This window comes from Schistocerca nitens, chromosome 2 (assembly GCF_023898315.1).
Source record: "Schistocerca nitens isolate TAMUIC-IGC-003100 chromosome 2, iqSchNite1.1, whole genome shotgun sequence".
Classification (NCBI taxonomy): Eukaryota; Metazoa; Arthropoda; class Insecta; order Orthoptera; family Acrididae; genus Schistocerca; species Schistocerca nitens.
In genome coordinates this window covers 812,608,746-812,636,665 of record NC_064615.1, presented here as the reverse complement: position 1 = coordinate 812,636,665, position 27,920 = coordinate 812,608,746, and the positions used below count along the sequence as shown (strand labels likewise).

Below are 27,920 nucleotides of genomic sequence, written 5' to 3'. Positions count from 1 at the left end.
AATGCCCCAATGACAACACTATTGGACAGTAAACAAAGCTCAGTCACACTGTAAAATTCTGCACATACATTACGAAAAACCTAAAAATGCACAAAAAAGCTACATTTCTGGCAGATTCAAACTGTTTCATGGAACAGGACTAGAACCTGGCTTGCAGTGCTCTTACCAAGTGAACTGTCCAGCTCACATTACAACTAAAAACAGCCAATACAATACAATGTTTCATAACAGTTTACACACTGTTATAAAGAAGAATATTCATTATGAAGCTCCGCCTGTTTCTGAAATGAATTTATGGTATTGTGAAATAAGGGAATATTTAAAAGAATTTAATCATTAAAGCTTCAACATCCTTGTACAAAAGCAACAGACTTACACGAGTACTTCACATATGACATATTTACATTTTGTCAAATTCTTTGGTTTATGTTGATCACTATATAAACAATGTGTACCACAGCCTTCTCTTGCAGTCAGAAACAATGTCTTCCAATTGTCTTTCATCTCAGTGAATCATAAATGCAAGATTCCAAGGGATATAAGCACGGCCAATGTCAGTACCACACTAAGAAAACTGCCAATTATTATCCACATCTTCAAATTTCTACATCTCGCTTTTTTGTAAAATTGCAATGTCCTCTGACGAAATGTGTTACCCTGAAAAAAGAAAACAGAAAAGGCACACACAGTAGTTATTCATTGTTAGATGGCTCGTACATAAGGCTAGAGAACCCCCACAGCAATAACTAAAACATAACAAAAATAAATAAAAAAAGTAATTTTCTAACAATTTGTCCATGCCAATAGTTAGCAGCAATAGTAAAATCAAAACAAAGCCTGGTGTTCTGAATTGTAATAAAACTCGAGAAAAACTTTGTTACCACAAAGAACTGGCAAATACAGGAACAAAGATGATGTGACTTACCAAATGAAAGTGCTGGCAGGTCGACAGACACACAAACAAACACAAACATAGTGACTTACAAAATGAAAGTGCTGGCAGCTCGACAGACACACAAACAAACACAAACATACACACAGAATTCAAGCTTTCGCAACAAACTGTTGCCTCATCAGGAAAGAGGGAAGGAGAGGGAAAGACGAAAGGATGTGGGTTTTAAGGGAGAGGGTAAGGAGTCATTCCAATCCCGGGAGCAGAAAGACTTACCTTAGGGGGGAAAAAGGACGGGTATACACTCGCACACACACACACATATCCATCCACACATATACAGACACAAGCAGGCATATTTGGGCAGAGATGTCAGTCGAGGCAGAAGCGCAGAGGCAAAGATGCTGAATGACAGGTGAGGTATGAGTGGCGGCAACTTGAAATTAGCGGAGATTGAGGCCTGGTGGATAACGGGAAGAGAGGATATATTGAAGAGCAAGTTCCCATCTCCGGAGTTCGGATAGGTTGGTGTTAGTGGGAAGTATCCAGATAACCCGGACGGTGTAACACTGCGCCAAGATGTGCTGGCCGTGCACCAAGGCATGTTTAGCCACAGGGTGATCCTCATTACCAATAAACACTGTCTGCCTGTGTCCATTCATGCGAATGGACAGTTTGTTGCTGGTCATTCCCACATAGAATGCATCACAGTGTAGGCAGGTCAGTTGGTAGATCACGTGGGTGCTTTCACACGTGGCTCTGCCTTTGATCGTGTACACCTTCCGGGTTACAGGACTGGAGTAGGTGGTGGTGGGAGGGTGCATGGGACAGGTTTTACACCAGGGGCGGTTACAAGGGTAGGAGCCAGAGGGTAGGGAAGGTGGTTTGGGGATTTCATAGGGATGAACTAAGAGGTTACAAAGGTTAGGTGGACAGTGGAAAGACACTCTTGGTGGAGTGGGGAGGATTTCATGAAGGATGGATCTCATTTCAGGGCAGGATTTGAGGAAGTCGTATCCCTGCTGGAGAGCCACATTCAGAATCTGATCCAGTCCTGGAAAGTATCCTGTCACAAGTGGGGCACTTTTGTGGTTCTTCTGTGGGAGGTTCTGGGTTTGAGAGGATGAGGAAGTGGCTCTGGTTATTTGCTTCTGTACCAGGTCGGGAGGGTAGTTGCGGGATGCGAAAGCTGTTGTCAAGTTGTTGGTGTAATGCTTCAGGGATTCCGGACTGGAGCAGATTCGTTTGCCACGAAGACCTAGGCTGTAGGGAAGGGACTGTTTGATGTGGAATGGGTGGCAGCTGTCGTAATGGAGGTACTGTTGCTTGTTGGTGGGTTTGATGTGGACGGACGTGTGAAGCTGGCCATTGGACAGGTGGAGGTCAACATCAAGGAAAGTGGCATGGGATTTGGAGTAGGACCAGGTGAATCTGATGGAACCAAAGGAGTTGAGGTTGTAGAGGAAATTCTGGAGTTCTTCTTCACTGTGAGTCCAGATCATGAAGATGTCATCAATAAATCTGTACCAAATTTTGGGTTGGCAAGCTTGGGTAACCAAGAAGGCTTCCTCTAAGCGACCCATGAATAGGTTGGCGTATGAGGGGGCCATCCTGGTACCCATGGCTGTTCCCTTTAATTGTTGGTACGTCTGGCCTTCAAAAGTGAAGAAGTTGTGGGTCAGGATGAAGCTGGCTAAGGTAATGAGGAAAGAGGTTTTAGGTAGGGTGGCAGGTGATCAGCGTGAAATGAAGTGCTCCATCGCAGCGAGGCCCTGGACGTGCAGGATATTTGTGTATAAGGAAGTGGCATCAATGGTTACAAGGATGGTTTCCGGGGGTAACAGATTGGGTAAGGATTCCAGGCGTTCGAGGAAGTGGTTGGTGTCTTTGATGAAGGATGGGAGACTGCATGTAATGGGTTGAAGGTGTTGATCTACGTAGGCGGAGATACGTTCTGTGGGGGCTTGGTAACCAGCTACAATGGGGTGGCCGGGATGATTGGGTTTGTGAATTTTAGGAAGAAGGTAGAAGGTAGGGGTGCGGGGTGTCGGTGGGGTCAGGAGGTTGATGGAGTCAGGTGAAAGGTTTTGTAGGGGGCCTAAGGTTCTGAGGATTCCTTGAAGCTCTGCCTGGACATCAGGAATGGGATTACCTTGGCAAACTTTGTATGTGGTGTTGTCTGAAAGCTGACGCAGTCCCTCAGCCACATACTCCCGATGATCAAGTACCACGGTCGTGGAACCCTTGTCCGCCGGAAGGATGACGATGGACCGGTCAGCCTTCAGATCACGGATAGCCTGGGCTTCATCAGTGGTGATGTTGGGAGTAGGATTAAGGTTTTTTAAGAAGGATTGAGAGGCAAGGCTGGAAGTCAGAAATTCCTGGAAGGTTTGGAGAGGGTGATTTTGAGGAAGAGGAGGTGGGTCCCGCTGTGACGGAGGACGGAACTGTTCCAGGCAGGGTTCAATTTGGATAGTGTCTTGGGGAGTTGGATCATTAGGAGTAGGATTAGGATCATTTTTCTTCGTGACAAAGTGATATTTCCAGCAGAGAGTACGAGTGTAGGACAGTAAATCTTTGACGAGTGCTGTTTGGTTGAATCTGGGAGTGGGGCTGAAGGTGAGGCCTTTGGATAGGACAGAGGTTTCGGATTGGGAGAGAGGTTTGGAGGAAAGATTAACTAGTGAATTAGGGTGTTGTGGTTCCAGATTGTGTTGATTGGAATTTTGAGGTTTTGGAGGGAGTGGAGCTGGAAGTGGGAGGTTGAGTAGATGGGAGAGACTGGGTTTGTGTGCAATGACAGGAGGTTGAGGTTTGCTGGAAAGGTTGTGAAGGATGAGTGAGTTGCCATTCCGGAGGTGGGAAACCAGGAGATTGGATAGTTTTTTGAGGTGAAGGGTGGCATGCTGTTCTAATTTGCGGTTGGCCTGTAGGAGGATGCTCTGAAAGGCCGGTGTGGATGTGGGAGAGGAAAGATTGAGGACTTTTACACCCGTCAACTCCTATCCTTAATAAAAGTCCTTGTAACCATTGATGCCACTTCCTTATACACAAATATCCCGCACGTCCAGGGCCTCGCTGCGATGGAGCACTTCCTTTCACGCCAATCACCTGCCACCCTACCTAAAACCTCTTTCCTCATTACCTTAGCCAGCTTCATCCTGACCCACAACTTCTTCACTTTTGAAGGCCAGACGTACCAACAATTAAAGGGAACAGCCATGGGTACCAGGATGGCCCCCTCATACGCCAACCTATTCATGGGTCGCTTAGAGGAAGCCTTCTTGGTTACCCAAGCTTGCCAACCCAAAATTTGGTACAGATTTATTGATGACATCTTCATGATCTGGACTCACAGTGAAGAAGAACTCCAGAATTTCCTCTCCAACCTCAACTCCTTTGGTTCCATCAGATTCACCTGGTCCTACTCCAAATCCCATGCCACTTTCCTTGATGTTGACCTCCACCTGTCCAATGGCCAGCTTCACACGTCCGTCCACATCAAACCCACCAACAAGCAACAGTACCTCCATTACGACAGCTGCCACCCATTCCACATCAAACAGTCCCTTCCCTACAGCCTAGGTCTTCGTGGCAAACGAATCTGCTCCAGTCCGGAATCCCTGAAGCATTACACCAACAACTTGACAACAGCTTTCGCATCCCGCAACTACCCTCCCGACCTGGTACAGAAGCAAATAACCAGAGCCACTTCCTCATCCTCTCAAACCCAGAACCTCCCACAGAAGAACCACAAAAGTGCCCCACTTGTGACAGGATACTTTCCGGGACTGGATCAGATTCTGAATGTGGCTCTCCAGCAGGGATACGACTTCCTCAAATCCTGCCCTGAAATGAGATCCATCCTTCATGAAATCCTCCCCACTCCACCAAGAGTGTCTTTCCGCCGTCCACCTAACCTTCGTAACCTCTTAGTTCATCCCTATGAAATCCCCAAACCACCTTCCCTACCCTCTGGCTCCTACCCTTGTAACCGCCCCTGGTGTAAAACCTGTCCCATGCACCCTCCCACCACCACCTACTCCAGTCCTGTAACCCGGAAGGTGTACACGATCAAAGGCAGAGCCACGTGTGAAAGCACCCACGTGATCTACCAACTGACCTGCCTACACTGTGATGCATTCTATGTGGGAATGACCAGCAACAAACTGTCCATTCGCATGAATGGACACAGGCAGACAGTGTTTGTTGGTAATGAGGATCACCCTGTGGCTAAACATGCCTTGGTGCATGGCCAGCACATCTTGGCGCAGTGTTACACCGTCCGGGTTATCTGGATACTTCCCACTAACACCAACCTATCCGAACTCCGGAGATGGGAACTTGCTCTTCAATATATCCTCTCTTCCCGTTATCCACCAGGCCTCAATCTCCGCTAATTTCAAGTTGCCGCCACTCATACCTCACCTGTCATTCAACAACATCTTTGCCTCTGCACTTCTGCCTCGACTGACATCTCTGCCCAAATATGCCTGCTTGTGTCTGTATATGTGTGGATGGATATGTGTGTGTGTGTGTGTGCGCGAGTGTATACCCGTCCTTTTTCCCCCCTAAGGTAAGTCTTTCCGCTCCCGGGATTGGAATAACTCCTTACCCTCTCCCCTAAAACACACATCCTTTCGTCTTTCCCTCTCCTTCCCTCTTTCCTGATGAGGCAACAGTTTGTTGCGAAAGCTTGAATTTTGTGTGTATGTTTGTGTGTGTATTGACGTGCCAGCGCTTTCGTTTGGTAAGTCACATCATCTTTGTTTTTAGATATATTTTTCCCACGTGGAATGTTTCCCTCTATTAATTTATATATATATATATATATATATATATATATATATATATATACGACATGTAATGTGTCAAAAATTCCATTGCATTACTTGGTGATGTGAATGGTGTTTTTAGAAACACTCTATAACAGCCACCTGAAACTAGGAGTCACTGGGTAAAATAAAGAAGCAAACAGTTATGCCTCAAAAGTAGTCTAATAACAGGCTGTATACGCCTCAGGACAACAGAAAATTGAGGAAAAGACTGGGAATTTTTTCCTCTGGAAGAAAACTGAGAAAAACACGGGATTTTTTTGGAATTCTGTGAATGTGTAGCCAGCTATTGGCTCCTACTCATCAGAGGTTGCTGCCCATGCAGTTGACAGTTGACTGTGTGTGTGGTCACCACGTGGATTTTCTGGATTAGGCAATGTGCCATACAAGCCCAGATGATGGTAGCTTTAGTATAAGTTCAAAATCCAGAGAAATCTGCCCCCTCCCCCCAATAAGACTTTAAAACCCCAGTTATCAACTGCTGAAGCATTCACAACATAGTCAAAGAGTTTGATTTGGATTGATTGGATTGGTTTGGGGGAGGAGACCAAACAGCGAGGTCATCGGTCTCATCGGATTAGGGAAGGATGGAGAAGGAAGTCGCGTCCATGCCCTTTCAAAGGAACCATCCCGACATTTGCCTGGAGCGATTTAGGGAAATCACGGAAAACCTAAATCAGGATGGCCGGACGCGGGATTGAACCATTGTCCTCCTGAATGCGAGTCCAGTGTGCTAACCACTGCGCCACCTCGCTCGGTGGTCAAAGAGTTTGAAGCACTCCCAAAAAAGCTGTGCAGTTCACATAATATGACGCCAGGAAAAGTGGTTAAAACCTGAAAATGAACATCACAGTTATCTTTTTCAAGTGCTGAGAGGTATGCTACAGGGTATAAGTGGGCGAGAAAAAAATTCCCCGGATTCCTGCTTAAAAATATACTTTTTCTTTGGTGTAAATACACTTTTTCCCAAGTGAAAGTACATTTTTTCTGTGTTAAGTGACTATGTACAGTCTGTTTAGTAAGACCGTGGTCAGGCTAATCAGTATTAATAACTGTCTGGCATCTCTGAAGCATACTTGAGACCAAGTTTTCTGTGCATTTACGTGGAAGAGACCTCCAAATGTGTCGAATCTGCATTGACATCTGTCTCAAAGCGAAGATATTTTTCCCCTGCAAGTTCTTCTTGATGTATGACCATACATCTTAAATAGCATTAGTGCCAGGTGACTGTGAGGGACAATTCAGTACCTGCACACCTTTCTCATTTTTTCCAATTGCTGCAAAGCCTGCTGTGGTGCTTCAGAGCATTACCCTCCTGTGGCACCCAATCTTCATTTCTATCGACGAGCCAAAGTTTGGCAGTCAGCATCAAACATTTGTGATAAACGCGATGCGTAAGTATTAATTTTAATTTTAATAATCAACAGCCTCAGTTGCACCATTTACCTAGGTTTTAGTCGGGATAACCCAACCTTCTTCAGAATAACAGTAACTACTGTTTGTCCCAACTGAAACCTAGGTAAATTCTAGGTAAACGGCACAACTGAGGCTGAGGCTGTTGATTATTAAAGTTAAAATTAATATTTATACAGTTGCTGACAGGGACGCGAAATGTTCAAGATATTTAAGAGATGCGTAAGCTACACTGATGTCTCTTCTTGTGTATAGTCAAGAATTCAAATTAAACTAATGCTTTATGGGCATTGCATTAAGGACAAAGGTTTCCTCTCTTGGGTTGTGAAAGAACTAAGGTGATACCTTTTACCATCTGTGTGTAAAGCCGATCAAGCTCTTATTTAACAGATTGTACTATCCCTTGGGGCTGTAAAACTTAACAATCCTTTGAATGCTGGGGTTTTTAACTCTGGCTTACAACTTCCTGGCACTTCAGAAACAAAAGCCAGAAAAAAAGATACATTTCGCTAATACTTTTGAAGAACAGTAACATGTACACTGCGTATTTTCATATTACGAAAGCATAAACACGTAGTCCACCAAATACAGCATAGCATAACTCACATCATATGATCTTGCCAGCCAATGACAGCAGTTATTCACAGCATAGGACATGTGATGTAATCAGCCCATTGCAACAGCATTGTTAAATAGTGCGAACAAACAAATATGAAAAGCTGAAGTTTTAAATTAATATACATACAATTTGACTGTATATTACTGGCTGTGTATTCTTCTTTTTCTACATATACCAAAAATAGAAAAATAAAATACAAAAACCATAGGCTCAGTTGTAAGCACAGCAGGTGGCAGAGACCAGTTTATAGGTAGGATACTGAGAAATTTCCACCCACCACACAAGATTGTTGAAGTACGTGGGGCTCATACTAAACAGGCCTGAAAGGAATTATCAAACAAACAACAAAAATGACCACAGGTTTGTTTACCTATAGGACAGCTTCAAGAGAATACTGGAAAGCAAATGAACTGGCAAATGTTTGAAGATAGACATCAGCTTTTATGGGAAGGCTTATTTATAAGGACTTGATTCACTTTGATATGAGGAAGCTATGACCATATTACAGCCTCCAATGTGTTGCCCCTGTAACAATAGACTAATTACAGTGCACACACGGGCATTTACACCACCATTCTTTTTGTAATCTATATACGAATGGAATGTGAAGTAACCCTCAGATTAAGAGAGAGAGAAAGAGAGAGAGAGAGAGATATGAGAGAAGAAGTGACTGCAGTGGGGGAAGATATGTTTTGGTGGGTCACAACCAACTCCCTGATTCCAGGAATACCTCCTTCTACATTCTAAGGTGCAATGAAATAAAGAAATTTTGATAACTTCCACACATAATACTGCTGTTATCCCAGCACACCCATCTCTGTTGAAAGTACAACCGAAAAGGGAACAGCAGCAGCGTACCACCACATTCTGATGAGGCTGAGTTTTTATGCAGTGTGAAGGACAAAAAAGTGGTTTGGGAGGCAATGAGACAGTACTCAAGTTTCAAATGAACCTTAAAGTTCTCGTATGCTCACCTTTACATTTTTGTTAAACTCACACAGCATGTTACAACTGGGGGTTTACAACTGGGACATTCCAGTTTTATATTCTCAACAGTGCCTCTCCCTTGACACGCACCTCCACCATTATTCTTCAGGAAACTGAATAGTTTTCTGAATCTTTATCCACTTGAAACAATAAAATTGCTTCCATATGAACATGGACATGAGAAACCACAACTACTTCAATGGTAATTACAAGGATTCCACTTCACAACACCAGCATGTCTCAGGTTTGATTTAAACTACTCATAATAATACTATTAAAGGGAAAAATTCATATTTTCTGCTTGTTATGATAAATTCTGAAAAAGAAATCACATTCATGATAATATACTCAGTTAATGGTAAGTCCTGGTCTAAACTTGAGAGTTTCTAAATGTATTTGCACCTCAAAAAACAAAACTCTTGGTTACTCACCCCAGCTTCCAAATCTTCAGTTTTGCTGAGCAGGTCATCCAGCCTCTCTCCACGGTCTAAGACTTTCTGCACATTTTCAAGCATTACTTGTTTTACATCCTCCACTTGAGACTGCAGTTCCTGTAACTTGTCTCCCTGTCCTATGTTGAAATCATACTGTAACAAACAAAACCAAGTAAGAAATACAACTGGAGTGTAGAAGCTTTTCCACCTCCATTAACCCAAATCTACGATCTGAGTTTGGGCTGCCTGGTGGTGCTGTGCTACGAACTCCATGAACAGCATTTGAACCTGCAGTTGGCAACATTCATGAGACTCTACAAAATGTGTTTGGAGTTGTACATCAGCTGTAAGGATCACACTACCTAGTTAAGCTTCATCTAATAGATCAGTCCTGGTTGAAGGCACTCAGAGTGCAAGCGTGAGCACTCTGGCCTTTCTCCTGCCTCGCGCTCCAAGTGCGGCAGTGAGTGGGACAAGGAGAAACAGACAATGGCTGCAGCCAGATGCCGCTAGAGCAAGGCAGTCTGCCTGACATAGTTTGCTAACAATACCGAATGTGTTAAATGAGATTTATGTCCTGCATACGAAATACCATGGCATCTACACACTTGTCCAAAAAAATTGAGAAGCCACATCATTAAATGCTAAAAGGGAATTATTTAATTTTTCATGCAGTTTGAAGGCCATGCCAAGAGTTTAATATGCTATTACACCATTATGAACTTGAAAAATGTTCGTTGGAACATCTTTACAACACCAGCCTCAAAGATGATATGATGCACTTGTTTTCTGGTGAAAGAGTGAGTGCTGGCTGAACTTATGGGGGAAAAACTGAGTTAAAGGTAAACAGAAGGGGACTGATGACCTCAGAAGTTTAGTCCCATAGTGCTCAGAGCCAAGGTAAACAGAATAGTAACAAAATCTTTTACGGTCAACACCATCAAGTATTTGATTTTATTAAATCTTTTAATGTAAAGGGAGGATAATTTGGTAACAGATATGGCAACAAGATTGATGCTATTGAACAAAAAATCACATTCAGTTTCATGACATGGAACATTTCCCAGAAATCAAGGCAGTCATTTGTGCACCAGACATGACTGACTATGTTTCAATAACTGAAACATTTCAACATGAATTTTAAAAGAGATCCCATGACTTTGCCTGTTGAAGAATGATTTTGATTTATTTTTCAGACTGTTCTCTCTTTTGACTGCTGATGTGCCTCCTCATTACCTCCAACTGGAGCTGATAGCCAAACTGCGTAGCACCCATCTTAACGACCTTTTTGTCCAATCAAGGAATTTACAAGACTCATAAAATTTTACCCCAAGGGCAATAACCTCAGCAGCACAGAAAACCCCTAAAGTTATTAAAATATACGTGTTTTTAATTGACAAAGTCCCACAAATATTTAGGTTTAACAGATTTTGATCTATGTAACATTATGTGTTTGTGTATCATGAAACATGTTTCCAGATATATTACATATTCTAAAATTGAAATGTGTATAAATTCAAAAACATCACAACTTAATGTTAAATGCCTGCTCACTGTATTAGCAGTATCTAATATAGTTACTGAATTAAGTAGTAAGATTATTGCTTTGACGTAAAAATAAAAAGTTGAAAATAAACACTAATGACAAAAATCTGCCTTATAAAAGTATGCTGGAATACTTGCCTCTTACAAGTAGTGTTGCAAACAAGTCTTCCTAATTTCCCCGTGCATGCAGCTTTTGGCATATAACAATTTCACTCACACATCTGCTCGGAATAGCACAGTGGTGTGGGAAGCTGGAGTACTGACCAGACTCGGCTGTGCTCGCAAAGGAGAAGCACACACTGAGGGTGCAAAACATGGCAAGGCTTGTAACAGGTATTGGTGGTATTTCTGTTTTGTGGAGAAGACAATGATGACGGGGGTTTAATGACAATGGCATAGAAACATCAAAAGGTGAAGGAGGCATCAAAGAATTGCTGACTGCTGACAGTTGTTCTAAAAAATGTGGTCTGTTAATTGCCATGCATATAGGAGTAAATTTACAGTTACAGGAATATCATATGTAAAAGTTAATTTTGCAAATCCTCTGAGTTGACGTGACATTTTCCACATTCTTTTTTGACAACAGGTTATTAATAATGATAATTACTGATACAAACAAATATGCTGAACAGTTTGAGAGTTCAAATATAGTTACACCGAAACAGTGATCTCATGCACACAGATGGGTGCCGACAAACAACTTGGAAATGAATTCTTTGTCCACTTTGTTACTCCTTCAAGACATAGTTCAGAAACTCCATTTTGAAATGTATTACTCAAGGCAAGAAGTTCTTGAAACACAAACTTACTGAAAAGTAATATGTATGGATTCCCCCCTCCACTAAAATCCTTCTTGAGACTCAATTGTTATGTGCTTATTCTCATAGTACAAATTGATAACAAAAGCTCTGAACTGCGTCAGATTATGCTGCGCTGCAAGGCAGTGCCACAAGACATGGAATAATTACACGGGTGAAAACAGCCAATGATGCAAGAAACAGCCCAGTCAAGGGGTTAATAACTATGATGAGGCAATGCAGTTCACTGACTCAACATCACATTCAAATTCATTCTCTCTCTCTTGCATATGTGTGTGTGTGTGTGTGTGTGTGTGTGTGTGTGTTTTCTACGCCACAAAGATGCCTGTCGCAGTGGCTTATTTTTGCAGAACTGTCAAAAACTTAAAATCATTATACAGTTTTGGAAAACATACTTTCAGATGCAAGCACATTACCCAGAGCATGTTATCATTGAAAAGTAAAAGAATATCAACACACATTTCTAGCAAGGGTATTACCTTAAAAAAAGATGTTTCTCAGATGATAAAACATGTTTTATTTAACAAGGCATAGAAAATCTACCAATCATTCATGTTCAGCCTCATCATCAAACTTTTTAAAAAGTGCCAAAGCTGTTAGTGATTCATAAACAAGGCACTATAAAAATTGTTGGCCACTGCCAATATGTGAAAAAGAAAGTGCAAAGCATAATTGAGAAATGTGTTTAAAAGAAAAAAAAGCTAAATTATTACGTGATATGGCATCAAACCTAGATGCTGTGGTGCAACGTATCACTTTGGGGGAAAGTGATGTGTCATCCCAAGTTTTTCTGTAATTGATGAATGATGGCTGTGACATGCATACTATTGACTAAACCCTTATTTTTCTTTAGTGCATGTCCCAGAGTTTGGATGGGTGCAGCGTATCTGCAAGGCGAGGTAGCAAGGACAGTCTTTTTGCATGTTGCAGTACTTGCTAGTTGAGGAACTAGTCCAAGCCACTACCATCTCAGCTCGGAAATGCACTGTGTGCCATGGAATATAGAAGATCATGACAAGAGTGATGATATATGATAAATGAAGTCAGCATTTGTTAACTAGTCTTAAAAAAAATATTGATGGATTTTCATGAACAAGCTTGTCCATATAAACATCTGTAACTGAAGTGTTGCAAATATATGAAATACGAGATACAATACACACATATCCTAAGAAGAGGAAATGGATGTCATTTCATAGAAGTTGGTTTTTGTAGAATGACATTTCAGAGAGCACAGAAGAAGGTGCAATGTTGACGGGTCCGTAGAGGGGGGGTGGGAAAAGTGACTCAAAAATCTTTTGCATAGCTCACTGGCACTCAGTATCCAACATAAAACTAACAGCTCTAATAGAATAGTCCAGTGTAAACAGAAGCTAAGAAATATGTCTATAAAGAAAAATGCGCAAAAAAGAATGAATGGTAAAACAGTTAGGTAGCTCTATTTGCCAATCAACGTCACTGAATGAGGTATGGTGCATCCATTGCATATACATGACAGAAAAGCCCCATCACCCCTGATCAACTATCCAAGCTCTGAGTTAACAAGTTTGATAGAAAGCTTCATACAGACTTGCCATGCCATTCGAATAAGACAGACAAGAACTCGTGTGTGAAAGACTAAAACTGTTAAACACTGACATCTTACAGTTTGGCTTGAAAAATGTATGGACTCAGAATGGCAGAATATAAGTGAGGAAAGAATAAAGAGGAAAAAAATCAGTAATGAACATATGATGGAAGACTGGAAAGTCAAGCAAAATAATTTTACCATCAGAACGTTCTTTCCTACATAGTTACCAACTTGCTCAATGCATTTCTCTCATTGTGGCACCAGTTTCAATATGCTCTGTTCTTAGAAGTCTGTTGGGCTGGAGTATAGCCATTTGTGGACTGCTGATTTCGCTTCTGCACCCATTGTAAAGCACTGGCCAGCCAGGAGTTTTCTCATGGGACCAAACAGATTACAGTTCGATGGTGCAAGGTCCGGACTATATGGTGGATGCTGGAACACCTCTCAACCAAATTTGGTGATATTGTCATAAATAGGAGCAGCAATATGGGGGTAAGCATGTCATGAAGAAGTTTGACACCACCAGCATTAATGTCGTGGCACCTGTCATGAAGGGCACAACACAACTTAAACAATGTTTTAATGTAGACTGCAGCATTAACACAGGTCTCGTGCTGAGCAGAGTTCACTAATAATGCACCATGCGTATCCCTGAACACTGTCACAAGCATTTTTCCTAGCAGATTGTGTCACTATGAATTTTTTTTTCACATTGGGGAACGAGCATGTTTCCACTCCACAGAGGCCTGCTGGGTTTCAGGCATGTAGTGGTATGCCCATGACACATCAACAGTGAGATTCGTTTCAGAAAGTCATGCCCTTCTACTGCATAACATGTTAAGTGATCCAAGCTTGTCATCATTCGCTGACCCTTGCAGTTGTCTGTCGGGTTCTTAGGCACCTAGCAAGCAATCATTTTATGAAATTTCAATGTGTTATGAACAGTACTATACACCGCACCTTAAGAAATGTTGAACAGCTGCAACAGGGTTCGCAGTTGCACAAGCTAGTTGTTCAAAACTGCTGCTTCAGTGGCTCTGACATTCAGAGCGGTTACAGCTGTTACCGGCTGCCAGAGCACAGCCGCCTTGGAAGGGCGCACAAAACCTGGAGACGTCATGGGCCAGACAGTCCCAGTGATTTTAACTTAGTTTATGCCCTTTGGACCACAAATATTGAACCACACCTCACTGCTCTTTACAAGTTGATGACATTAACACGCGTACCTTTTTTTTTTTTTTTTCATTGTTCAGGCTTCTCTTGCTAGAGCTGCATGTGAAAACAAAATATCCTCTCTACCACAGACTTCAAACTACGCTGTGGAACTTCGACAGTCCAGCTGCAATACCAGGGGAGAAAAAAGTTATTGGGCATCACTTTCTGATCCTCCCTCAAATCTGGACTCACGGAAATTAATTAAATGAGACTCCTCTCACCTTAGCTTTTGCTCACTGAATTTTGATAGCTTTCTTGCTTATTTTGTTGTTTTATTAATTATAATGTAAGTTTTTTATGTATATCTGTATGCCAGTCTAGTTAGTACTGAACTATTATATTTACAATGTACTCAATCTTTCCTTTTAATCATATAGTTTCTTTGTACCTCATTACTCAAGTGAATTTCTGTGACTGCATTTTACTGCACGACATATCTAAGCTTTTATATTTATCACAATTTAATTTGCATTTTTATTTGATTTACATCTGTTAGCAACAAACTATAATTCCAGTATCACTTCTCTCTGAATCCTCTGATAACTTGTATTTAACATTAGAATGGAGGAAGGCATCAAAATGACCCCATTCACACGTTTTTTGTTCTTTGTCATATCCAATTTATTTACTTCATTAAGGATATTATATGACTTTTTGTGATTTTTTCTCCTCTTTCTGAAGATGTTTAGTATTTACAAAATATTTTAATTTTCTTTACCATTTCATTCAGTATACCTAGAACTGCGTAAGGGGGCAATTAGGCCCCACTGTAATTTCTCTTCTGAATATAAGTAAATTATCCAACAATACAGTGGCAACAGTGAGCAGTAATGCCGAGCAGTTTTTCCTCATTGTTGCAACTTGATGTGTGTACATTCCAGTACAGCGCAGCTTATGTTGTGTCACTCAGGCAGTCTGTCTGTGAAACATGTTTTCGAACATGTATCATCAGCTTGGACTTTATGATGAAGAAATGTTACATCTCTTAGATAATTCCGAAGTTGAAACGGAAATCGACTTCACTGAGGAAGATGATGATTATGTACCTGACACAAGTGAAGATGAAGACATTGTGAAAGAGGGGCAGTTAGTGGAAGAGGTTTCAGATGTTGATATACGTCAATCACCACCTCTTTCACCACAGCAGGTACAGTTGAAAGCGTCTACAAAGAAGATTGCAAAGGATGGAACCATGTGGGAAATTGGAAATTATTCATCTTCTGAAGTAGAGAGGAGATCCCACTGCTTATGCTTGCGAACGAGTAGACAGCTCTGTCATCAGTGTCCTCTGTCTTATTTTTGATGACGCAATGCTACGTATCATGAAATACACAGAAACAAGAACTCAAAAAGTACTAAAAACAATGACTGGACTATGTCACTTGATGAACTGGAGAAACTGATAGCCATGTATGATCGGGGTGTATTGTGCACAAAAGGTATGTCTGGGGGCCTGCTTTTATCAACAACCTTATGCCAAGTGACAGATTTCAGGAGCTTCTCAGATTTCTCCATTTCGATGAGAAATCAACCCGGGCTGAATGGCTGGCAGCCAACAAATTCACTCTTGTATCTGCAATTTGGGGAAACTTCACTGAAAACAGTATTTACGTTTACTGTACTGGAGAATACCTCGGCAAAGAGGACACGCATAGAGAGAAACAACCACTTGGAGGATACATCGTTCTGCATCTCAGGGAGCCATTTGTAAATCAAGGAAGAAATGTGACCAAAGACAACTTCTTTATGTCTCTTCAACTTGCTAAAAAACTCAAAGAAAAGAAAATTTCATTAGTTTGTACAATGAACAAGTTACACCTTGAAATCCTGGATGAAGTAAGAACGCCGAATGCTGAAATACTCTCTACCACAATACTGCGCAATAGTGGCAACAGAGACTGCACCTTGACTGTATACCAGGGAAAGAAGAATTAAAATGTCATTCTTCTGAGTACGCTGCAAACTGAAGTAGAGCAAGGGAGGAAAGAAAAAAAAAACCTGAAACCTTCTACAACATACTGGACATGGCAGCAATAAATGCAATAAATGCACGGTCATCTATAACATAGTAACGAACAAGAAAAGGGAAGGAAGAAGTTTGTACTTAAACTGGCAGATGAACTCAAGGGAATGAAAGAGCAAGAATATCAGGCAAAGAAAGAGGATAAAAGCGGAGGAAGTGCCAAATCACTCTCTGCCAAGGCAACAAGACCAGCGAAATCCGTGTTAAGTGCCACAAAATCCGCATGACTTGAGTGAAAAGTAATAAAAAGTTGTTTGTAAAACATATGTGAGAATAAAACGGAAGAATTATACCAAATGTGTCTAGAAGGTTGTATGAATAGTTAACAAATTAAAATCTATAGTTAAAAACTTGTTAGCAGTAGCATCAATAAATTTGTGTGATACACTGCTGTTAAAAAAATTAGTAATTATTATTTATAATTGTTAATAATTGTTGTGACTACTAGAAATAAAGTATGGCTTAACAAACACCAAAAAAAGTACTTGTTTATGTCAAATATGAAGATTTTTATTTGGGGTCAAAATGACCACTTTCTGCTGTTTTATGACTGTCATAAACTCTGCCGTTCTAGTGTTAAGCCACTCCCTCTGCCACTTAAGACAGGCACCCTATGAGCACCACATGTTCATCCTGTCATGTTGAGAACTACTGCTTGCCATTAAACAGCCAGCTCCTTTCTGATACTTTCTATCAGCTAGTGTGTCTTTCACCAAAACCACCAGGTGATGATCATTTTGACCTGGACAATGGTAGCTTTTGTCACCCACACAATGTCTACTGTAATCTTTGTCTCCCTTCTGACTGTCAGGTCAGTGTTCAGACAGCCACAATGAACATTTCTGGGAGCTACTTGTAGCTAATGCCAAATGGACCTTTGTTAATAGCTCATTTTGATCAGCTTTATAACCTGTTTACCAGCTGAAATTCTGAGAAATTTATCTTTCAAAGATGTGACACAAACCAAAAACCTCCTTGCCTTCTGGTCGTCTCTCCGTCTATATGCTTTGTAGGGCTGATAACTTATAAACTCTTCATGAGGATGGTGAGAATGCATAAATGTATCCACCGGTACTCAGAAATTTTTCATCTGAGTAATCTATAAGCACCCAAACAGTGTTACCATCTTTCCAATCGACCTCGTCCTTGCTAGTGCCACAGTATAAGCTTGTAAGACCTGCAGCTAAGATCTTGCTCTACAGAGAATCTAAGAAGCTTGTGTCACTTTAACAATGTGAATATTATGTAACCTCTGGATAAAACTCATTGGACTCCACAAAGCCAGTCTCTGCACATAGAAGATTCAGCTGAAATCCAATCTTTGAAAAACACAGGAAGTTGTGGAACCAAGCAAATTGAAATGTGCACAAAGCCAAAATTAGGTATGCTTGCTGTCTTGTAGGCAGTGGAACAGACACCTTCAATCTCTCCCTTGTTAGTAGTACATAGTCCACTGAGTGGAAGAAAAACTTAATTTGACCAATACCCCAGAGTTAACACTCAAAATCACCAAGCGACTATAGGATAATCAGCTTATTACCCACAGTATCTAAAGCCTCTGAGTGCAATCAATGTTCATCAAAAGCTAACAAACTACCTTAAACCTCTTAATATTCATGACAAATGTCAATTAGACTCCTGTAAACATCATAACACAGCAACTGTATTAATGAAAATGCCCAATGACATTTGTTCAGTACAGATTCTGAGCCTTAAGCTGTACACACGGAAGTTATACTCTGGAGAAGTCCCATTAGTGGCCATTTTTGTGAAACAGTTTCTCCAACACTCTCTAATGGTAGCCAGTTACCCTGTCAATAAGCAGTATAAAATCTTGGCATAATCCTGGATGAATGTCTGAACTGGAAAGAACAAATATCACAGAATGTTGAAATCTCTCCCTAGCCTACAAAATACAATAATTTAGAAAAATATTTCAACATTAAATAAAACTAAAACCAGTCAAGTCTGTATGCTGCCAAATATTCACTAATGTGATGTAGTTCAATAAGCAACAAGTAGTGAAAACTCCAGATTCCCCAAACAAATGCTTGTATAAGATGCTTGCATGCAACATTTAGTTGTCAGCTCGCACTAGTTCCAGGTGAATGCAACAAGATATGTGATTTCCACATGCCTAGTTTTCTTTATAATTATGTTATTTAGTGATTAACACTCTCAATGTCTTACCTAAAACGACTCAAAATTCAGACTTTATTTATTATCACTGGCACAGCTTTTCTCACCATTACTCTTTCTCTTCAAAATTTAATCAGTATAAGAACAAAAAAATTTAGGGGCGACATTCTTGGACAAATGTTTGTTCACAGATTCCTTGCAGTGTCAGATTTACATGTAATATTACGCTCTCAACAATTTCCACTGTCATCATATTCAGGAGATATGTGTAGGCTGTGTGGTATTTTACTTAGTTGGTCAAATTACATCATGGAGATGCCTGGAATCACAGAACTTTCATATGCTTGTGACATCTTCATGGTGTAATTTGGACACCAAATAAAGTACCACACAGCCTAAAGGTAAGATCTGACGACAAAGTAATTGAAAGCTGGAGATTACATACAACTGTGACATAGCAAGAAATACATGAAGCATTTATCCAGTGAATCAGTATATCTGCCACACTGTCAACACTATTCAAAATTTTGCCATTCCTATCTATTTCTTTTTTCTTCCTTTAACTTCATCAGTCAGTGCATGACAGTGCACAGGACCAATATGTTCTAAAAAGCCATGCGTGAAAATCCAAGTTTTCAGGGCACTGTGTCTTGGGCTCTATTGGTTGAAGAGATAAGGGGTCAAGTGTTTTGGATAGTCTTTGGCCTAGTGACCATTTGCATATCTAACAGAAGAACGGCCATACTCTAACTAGCCTACAGTACAGCGTCAAAATTTAAACATTACACACTTCCTCCAGCCCACACGAATGGAGCAAATTGGTTTGTTCTTTTGCATTAGGAATGATCTAGTGTGGACCTTAGCCACCTTATAAAAGCACTTGTTCATGGGCGGTTCCCAGGAATATGCTGAAAAACAATGATTTTTGGATACGTGAAGTACCAACAGGAAGGCCACTTCTATCATTTCTATTCAATGCAGATTGCCCAAAATTTTTACAATATGTTATTAAGACGATATTCTCGGGGAATCTTGAAACTTTTTTGGGTATCCTTATCCATTATACAGATCCAGAGGTTCAAAGTTATCATACATCTGCACATAAAATTCACTTAGTATCTGGTCTGAAGGGTAAATGTAGTTTTACTGAGAGAACACACTGCAAACATCGTAGGCTTATCACAAGGGTTTCGAGATCACCAAACTATGATTTTAATCAGAATTTTTTGACCAATAAAACTTTATGATGTGCTGTCTTTGTATAATGGGCACTTCACACCTAAAAGTGGGCTAAAAAGGATCTTAACATGTCTGGAAAGAAATTAGAATGACTGCCAAAAAATACGTAAAACTGGAAAAACTTCAAGTTCAGTAAAATATTTCTAACAATGTTTCAACTCTTTTAAGATACAAATCGTAAGCCAAGCATTTTTGATGAATGGTGATCGATGAGCTCAGTATCCAGAAAAAATGGAAAGCAAATGATTTTGTGTTAACCTTATATTATGCGTGGCCAACGCCCTGCCGCAGTGGGTAACACCAGTTCCCACTTGGATGGGTGACCATCCGGTCTGCCGAGTGCTGTTGGCAAGTGGGGTGCACTAAGCCCTTGAGAGGCAAACTGAGGAACTACTTGATTGAGAAGTAGCGTCTCCAGTCTCGGAAACTGACATGCGGCCGGGAGAGCAATGTGCTGACCACATGACCCTCCATATCTGCATCCAGTGACACCTGTGGGATGAGGATGACACGGCAGCCAGTTGGTACCAGTGGAAAAATGCTTCAGTCACAGCACAAAAAGGTGAATATGTTCCCATTTAAAAGACTCTGACAGAAAAGTGGGGAACCAGCTGCTTCAAACCTAATTCTGCCTTCACCATAAAAAATGTTGAAAAGTGAACATATTCACCCTTTTTTGTGCTGAAAGAGTAGCAGAGAGACAGAGATACTTGAAGAGAGAGGAGGCAGTGCCCGTGCGAGAGAAAGAAAGAGGAGACAATGACAATGAGAGAGAGAAGTGTCAGTGAAAGAGAAAGATGGATAAAGTCATTAGCAGTGGGAGACAGAGAGAAGAGATATTAATTGTTAGTGAGAGAGAGTGCGGTAAAAGAGAAAGGGAGACAGATGGAGGCGGAGCAGCGGGAGAAAGAGAGAGAGAGAGAGAGAGAGAGAGAGAGAGAAAGGTACAGATGAGGTGAGACCATACATAGGCTTGGGGGCTCTGGACCCTCCCAACTTCAACATATACGTATAGGAGAGGTCACATTTTGAACCAAAATTTTAAAAGCAAGGATATAGGCAAAACAAATATGTTGGACCCATAGAATTTTTGAGCTGCTCAGATATGGTGAAGACGGTGGCAGTGGGAAAGAAAAATAAAAGAAGTCAGTGTAAGTGACAGAGGAGAGAGTGGCAGAGGGATATATCGTAAATCAAAGGAACAAAGATGAGACGGTGGGAGGGAGACATATATGGACAGTAGCTGTGATGAGGAGATGCTGAGTATGAAAGCTTGATTACAAAAAGAGCCTGGGTAAAAGGATTTAGAATGTTCTGTGCTGAAAAAGTGCTAATACGTTCGCATACAAAAATTTTTGTTGAGGAAGGCAGAATGAAGGTGGAGGCAGTTAATTCTTCACTTTTCTGTCAGAGTATATATTCAGCATTTTTTTACTCTTGACAGGACCATTTTTATGTTGATCTGCTAATCTTATCCTATTATTTTTCTGTCTTCTGCTGACCACTTAACCTCTTCTCCACATTTGAGCTTTTTGTCCTGCTGCCATACATTTATGTTATATGACATTACTTAATTCAACAAGCACAAAATGAGGAAACTTCTTAATACAACGTCAATAAGACTCACATATCTGTAATTTCATATAGTCATTACTATATCTATTACCCCTCCACTCAATCCTGCTCCAATACCCTTGTGTTACAATGATACGAGAGACAAGATATAAACGAAGCAGGAATTATCATACATGCAACTGAATGCAGTCACGTGAGAAGTTGTGGATGAATGTCAATCACTAGCATATTAATGACAAATAAAAAGAAACTGCCAGCAGCAACATCAGTACCTTCACCTAATACAGTAAAGGAGGGCAAAACCTACACAGCTTGCAAGTCACAATCTTTATATCTTTCAGTAGTTTCTGTGGGTCACAAAATTGAACTATTAATGTAGCAATAATGACTAAATTCTCAGATGAACAAGAGAATAAAATATAAAGGCAACTTTTCTCATTAGTTTAAGCCTTTTTTCAAAAAGTTTCAATGCAAATTTTTTCCTATGGACTACAAGATTAGGGTTTAACGTCTTACTAATGAGGTACTAAGTCATCATCCTGGCACTAGTCTTAATTGGGTTAGAAAAACCACAGAAAATCCAAATTTCCGGATGGGGGAGGGGAGGGGGGGGGGGGAGGGCAGGTTTGCATCCTGCTTCTCCCAAATGGATGTTCAATATCATTACTACAGTACCACCTCACTCAAATTTAAGATAAAATGGCCCAAGATACACACAATTTCAAAGTGATGGCCAATAATCATAAATGTTTTCATGGTGTGCAAACACAGAATCAAGCAAATTCTTAATAATAAATATTGAAAGTAATGAGACACTTGGGGTGAAAACGGGGTTTGGGGTGGGGAGGAACAAACATCTAACATAACCAAAAAATCACATCAGCAGCAAAATAAACAACATGAAACAACAAGATAACTGGTGTTGAAAACATCAACTGAGCTACACAGCTCAACTTCATCAACCAATACCAACACTTAATTTTTATCACACAACAAGATGTAAAAAAGTGACCAGCACACACAGTACAGAATTGCAAAAAGTGACGAAAGATGATACTGGCAGCACCAACTGACCTACCTAAGATACCATAAAATCAAAACTCGCTCACATAATTAACATCGAAAAACTAAGCTCATCAATGTAAGTAAAGCAAATGCCACGACCACTACCACTCACAACCCAAGATAATTACCGACAACAAAACGTAAGCAAAAAATTCATAAAAAATCACTAATGTTGGTTAAGATGTACAAGAGACAGAGTTATGCACATAAACAAAAACACCATTCACACTACAATAAAACCATAAAAGCATACCTACAAACCAAGGCCAGCCAACACACAATTCTGTCCATCTAGTAATAGCAAAAACTATGTTCCAAATTGCAAATCTAGACTTCTCAAACCAGGAATCCCTTTGGATAGAATGCCATATGATGTCCTGCTGACAATGCCACTTATACTGGTTCCCGGTCCAAGATGCTGCCACTTTTGGTCAATCTCGTACCCTCTCCACAAATGTAGCACTTTACATACTCAGTAACTACACCGAGTAATAGTAGGAATGCAATTGTGCTTAACATGTCATCCCCACTGCGACATGCAGGGACCAACTCGTGCACTTTATTGTCACATTCATACGTAACAAAACATAAAATTAAATCTCCAACAATAAACAAAACATCATGTTAACAATTCCAAAGCCGAGACCAAATCTATTACTCAGAATTGCCAACATCACAGTGACTCACTTATACATCAGCACAAACTCTTCCAGTATTATTATTGCAATGGAAATACAGAAGCGTCCAATCCCGCCCGTCTGCTTTGACCCATGATGTCACAAATATGGCGGAAACAACCATAAACCACGATTCCAATATGGCGCATATAAAGTCGTTACGTACACATTATGAGGAGGAAAATACATCGAAAAACAAACACACACACGTTCCACAAAAAACCTAATGACACTAACGAGACAAGCGCAGGAAATAGGGGTTTTTTGGGTGGGGACAAACTAAATACAAACAAATTTAGACACCCACCCCCATACAAAACCACGCAAAACGACGAAAAAAAAAAAAAAAAACAAGATCACAAAACTCCCCAAATACCACTAATCACAATATCATCTGGAATCGGACACTTCTCTTGACCTATATAGCTCAACAGCAGCTCCCGATCCCATAAATTAGGACCTAACACATACCTGAACACTTCACGACTTCATCCAAAAATCCGAATAGTTGAAGAAATTTTACTAGAGACAACACACTGGCCCCCATCATAGCCAACAACCGAAAACTGTTAACCCTGTCAGTCATACCTATGGACATAAAAAAAGCAATTTACCAAAATTCACACACGACGCCACACTCGCAAACTAAACCAAAAACGTCACCTAACACACCACCAGAGAGCACACCGATCACATCAAAACGACACCTACAAACACGCCACTCTCACAAATTAAATTCTGTGCCGTCGTGACGTCACACACCACAACAGCCTTACGTCACGGGTCAAAGCCAACGGGTGGGATTGGACGCTTCGGTCGACCCTATTGAAACAGCACCCAAAGAGTCCAATAAAACTAACACAATTCACAAACAATTAACGAACATAAACATCAGACTCTACAAACATGGCACTGCTTACTCCAACACACCCACTGCAAACATGATAAATTTCAAATATACTGTGCCACCATTACATAACACATCAACACAATTACCATCATGGGGCAAAGTAGACAACTGGTATTGAATGTTCAAGTTTACCCAAAAGATCAGCAGCACATTCCTAACCAATTATTTAGCTGAGGGGGCACAGTGTCTGTCTATCTGTTCATGATCAATAGCTGAAAAAACTGCAGACAATTATCCACTCAAGATTTAGGACAAATGCACACTTGTCTACAGTGTAGACAACACAATTAACACATGTAACACTTCCTTAAAAATCACTTTCCTCCCTGTTTCTTGAGTACAAAAGTGTACAGCACACACAGAGTAGTAATAAGCAATGCATTTAGTGACTGACGGGATTGGAATATCTAATAGAATGAAAGGAAACATGAGATGCACATAATACATAATCCAGAACACTACTGAAAGTTGTGATTCCACCCATATGCTTTGATATGCGATGGAAGTGTGCTGTATTGTGTGACATCATGGTGGTGTTCCATTCTTGAGTGGGATTGTATTTGTAGCTGCCGTGTTGTAGTATTTTGGCGGCGCTCTCTTGAGTTGGACATTGACGTCTCAAGTTGTTTGTTATGTATGTTAGTGAGTAATCTGATGTGTGTCGAGTGTGTCAAGTTGTTATTGAAAAATTTGTGCCAGTCTGCTAGGGGGTTACTTTGATATTTCGTCCTGGCGCTGATGGATGTGTGTGTTTGAAATTATTACCCCCATGTGTTTCTTATGGCTGGAGGTTTAATATTATTATCTGTTTTTCTCAGTCATGGATATGACAAATTTACAAATTGTTTCAGGCATATAGGGTTGGGTTTTGGTACTGTGGGCTTTACTTTAGCTGCTAGATAGGTCAAATGAAATTTTTGGTATTGTGTTTTACAATTGTGTGTGGGTTCCTGGTACTGACGGCTTGCATAGAGTTTTATAGGTCACGCAAAATTTACAAAAACAGTTTTCATTTTTGCATATTTTGTTTGAGCTCAATGTTAAGAACTTCATGTGCCTGATTTTTGGGTTAATATTTGTTTTGAAATTGTGTCATCCTTATTTTCATATATTTAGTTTTTACTCACTCAAACGCCCTACTTTTCACAGCTGTGCCGGATTTAAAAACTTCGTATGTTGTTTATGTTTGTTCGGTGGTGTAATGAATGATGTCATGGTCACCACATAGTATATATTGAAATAGGGGTGTCTGCCTTGATAACGTCATAGGTCAAAGCAGATGAGTGGAATCACAACTTTTGATTTTGCTCCATTACTAAAATCATGCTCTACACAAAGAGGATAAGGAGCTTCTGGATAAAATGTCAATTATAAGGTCTGTTGTAAGGAAAGTGTCTAACAATCTAACAAAAACATCACCAGTTGATAAATTAAATAAAAATTTTACTGTTACCTGTACCAACAAGAATGCTGGACTTTATATGTTGGTGTTCAAAGTCTTATGCCGCTTGCAAACACAGAGATATAATCGATCATTGAACTACCACATAGAAAACACCGCTTGCATATGATGAAATATCAAGTTCGCCTATAGCAGTCAGTACATGGTTTATCAATTATATAGGCTACTATGTCACTTGTACTTCACCAATTCTGAACTGAATTTTACCCACAACCCACATGCCAAAAAATAATACAAGTGCAAAAAATATTACAGTGTTCTGTTTTCTTACTGTTTGATATGTATGACATCACAGGCCAAGACAACATTACGACAAAGTCATCATCTGGTATTATAGAGCCGGCCGAAGTGGCCGTGCGGTTAAAGGCGCTGCAGTCTGGAACCGCAAGACCGCTACGGTCGCAGGTTCGAATCCTGCCTCGGGCATAGATGTTTGTGATGTCCTTAGGTTAGTTAGGTTTAACTAGTTCTAAGTTCTAGGGGACTAATGACCTCAGCAGTTGAGTCCCATAGTGCTCAGAGCCATTTGAACCATTTGGTATTATAGGTTCAGTCAACTGAAAAATCTCATTGCTATCAATTTTGAATTTCAATCAGTTTTTTCAAGTAAGAAATTTAGCTACAATTTTGTATCAGCCAGTTCTTCAATTATTAAATTTTTCCAAATATTTTTATGAGACATTTTGATAATGAGATTCCCATTCTTCAGTTTGGTAATATCACTGAAAATGTGCATCCTGGAGATAGTTAAAGGTCTTTTTTAAGTCTAAATACCTAATACACAAATTATTGGACAAAAACCAACACATAAAGCTGTCATCTTTCAGCTCACAACATTATTAGTCAACAGTGGCTTCATATTTCTCTCAGTTAGGTACATTTTTATTTTGGATATGCCATCATATCAAGAAAGTATGAACAACTTTATGATATACTACTATAAACACTGACATGGGGCACAAAGGTTGTTACATCTGTCCTACCGAAATTATAATTCCCAACATTATGGACAAAACTTATCATTGTTAAAAAGAAGAGAAATGACTATCTGTCTCTCTGCTTATGAAAATATCCACCAGCTAATGTAGCATCTGAGGTTTCTGGTAGCACAGTACACCTGTTTTTCACATTTCATCTCATTGAAAACAATCAATGCAACTCACTTGCGAGCTAGAGAATGGCTTTTGAAATACAAGGCTCATATCTGAGATGATAAATCATTTCAACTGCATTTCCTAGGAGTGATACGATACATTGGAATCTAAATCAAGATTTCATTTAATCGGCAACTGCTTTTATGGCGTCATGCCACATGCCATAGTACATGTATACATAAATAAGGTAGTGTTCTCTGATGAAAAATCTTTATTATCTACATTTCACAAATTATTTACTTAGTATGTGAATCTTTGTTAAATCATAAATAGATTTCTGAACATAACTAGTAACAATGTAAACAGAAAATTACTCACCATCACAGATGCAAGTACGGGAGCAAAATCACGTTCAAATTCATTTTCAGTTGCCCTTAATGATCTGGAAATGAGGCTCGATATTCCAGAAAATCTGTCCTTCACTGTATCCAGGAATTTGAAAGGAATGTAGTGTTCATTCGTTCTCTTCGTAACACAGGCGAAACAAAAATCTTCGTCGATCAAAACATGAACCTGAAAGCTGAAAGAAAATGAAAGCTCCATGATCAAAAAACACAAAAATATAACCAGACAACTGAAATGCGAAAGTAGGCTAAAGCACTTGTTCAGTCCCAAACGTATTCAAATATAACAGAATCAGTAATTTTGCTTTAAGCGTTTTAAAAAGACGAAGAAGAGGCCGCGCTCCTAATATTTACAATTTCACTCGTTCTCTGAATGACAAGATGATTTGCAAGTGACAACCAGGTACTTTAATATCATTAACAAATAAATGAATTTGAACAACAGATTGAACTTCAAGGGTCCGCCGATTAAAAGAGCAAGTAGAACTTTCACGAAATACATTTTAAATACTATATAAATAAAACAGCTGGAAGGCACCGTATTAGGCTGCCTAGAATTTATGTCCAAGCAAGGCATATACAACTTTTGCCCGCAGGGTTTCTCGTTTGTTACCTGTCTACGGGGTACGTCAGTTTATCACATCCCGCATCACACAGCGATTCTAATACGGAGTGTATTATAGGACTATAGTCCTCGCATTCAACCTGGTGAGAAACTAAAATTACTTGTCCGTAACACACACAACTGTAGCGAATATGACATCGTTTCTGAGTTGTCATCTCACGTAACTACGACGCTACAAAATATAAACACAAGCTTCACGAGAACATCTACTTGTTTCCAAGTAATGTTCTTCCTAGCACATCACCACCAGATGCTTCTCACGACTTGTCATTCCCCAACACAGTAGCACAAGACCGCTTTTGTGATAACAGGCGAAGACAATGAAACGCTTTAGCCAACATACGGTGAGTTGTTGTTTACATCAGTTCTGCCACTACTG

The 27,920-nt window shown here is 40.1% G+C and overlaps 1 protein-coding gene and 1 long non-coding RNA gene across 2 annotated transcripts in view; one reads left to right on the top strand and one right to left on the bottom strand.

The window, feature by feature from the left end:
• Positions 1 to 10,582, top strand: part of LOC126237075 (uncharacterized) — a 143,173-nt gene extending 132,591 nt beyond the window's left edge. The window contains exon 4 of the long non-coding RNA XR_007545026.1: positions 10,377 to 10,582. This is a non-coding gene — a long non-coding RNA (uncharacterized LOC126237075). The remainder of the gene's footprint in view (positions 1 to 10,376) is intronic.
• Positions 309 to 27,920, bottom strand: LOC126237074 (uncharacterized). The gene is made up of 4 exons (XM_049946870.1): positions 27,530 to 27,920; positions 26,891 to 27,092; positions 9,178 to 9,333; positions 309 to 657 (listed from the first exon to the last, which is right to left on the bottom strand). Exons 1-4 carry the CDS (start codon positions 27,694 to 27,696, stop codon positions 514 to 516), a joined length of 669 nt encoding a protein of 222 aa, XP_049802827.1. The 5' UTR covers positions 27,697 to 27,920; the 3' UTR covers positions 309 to 513.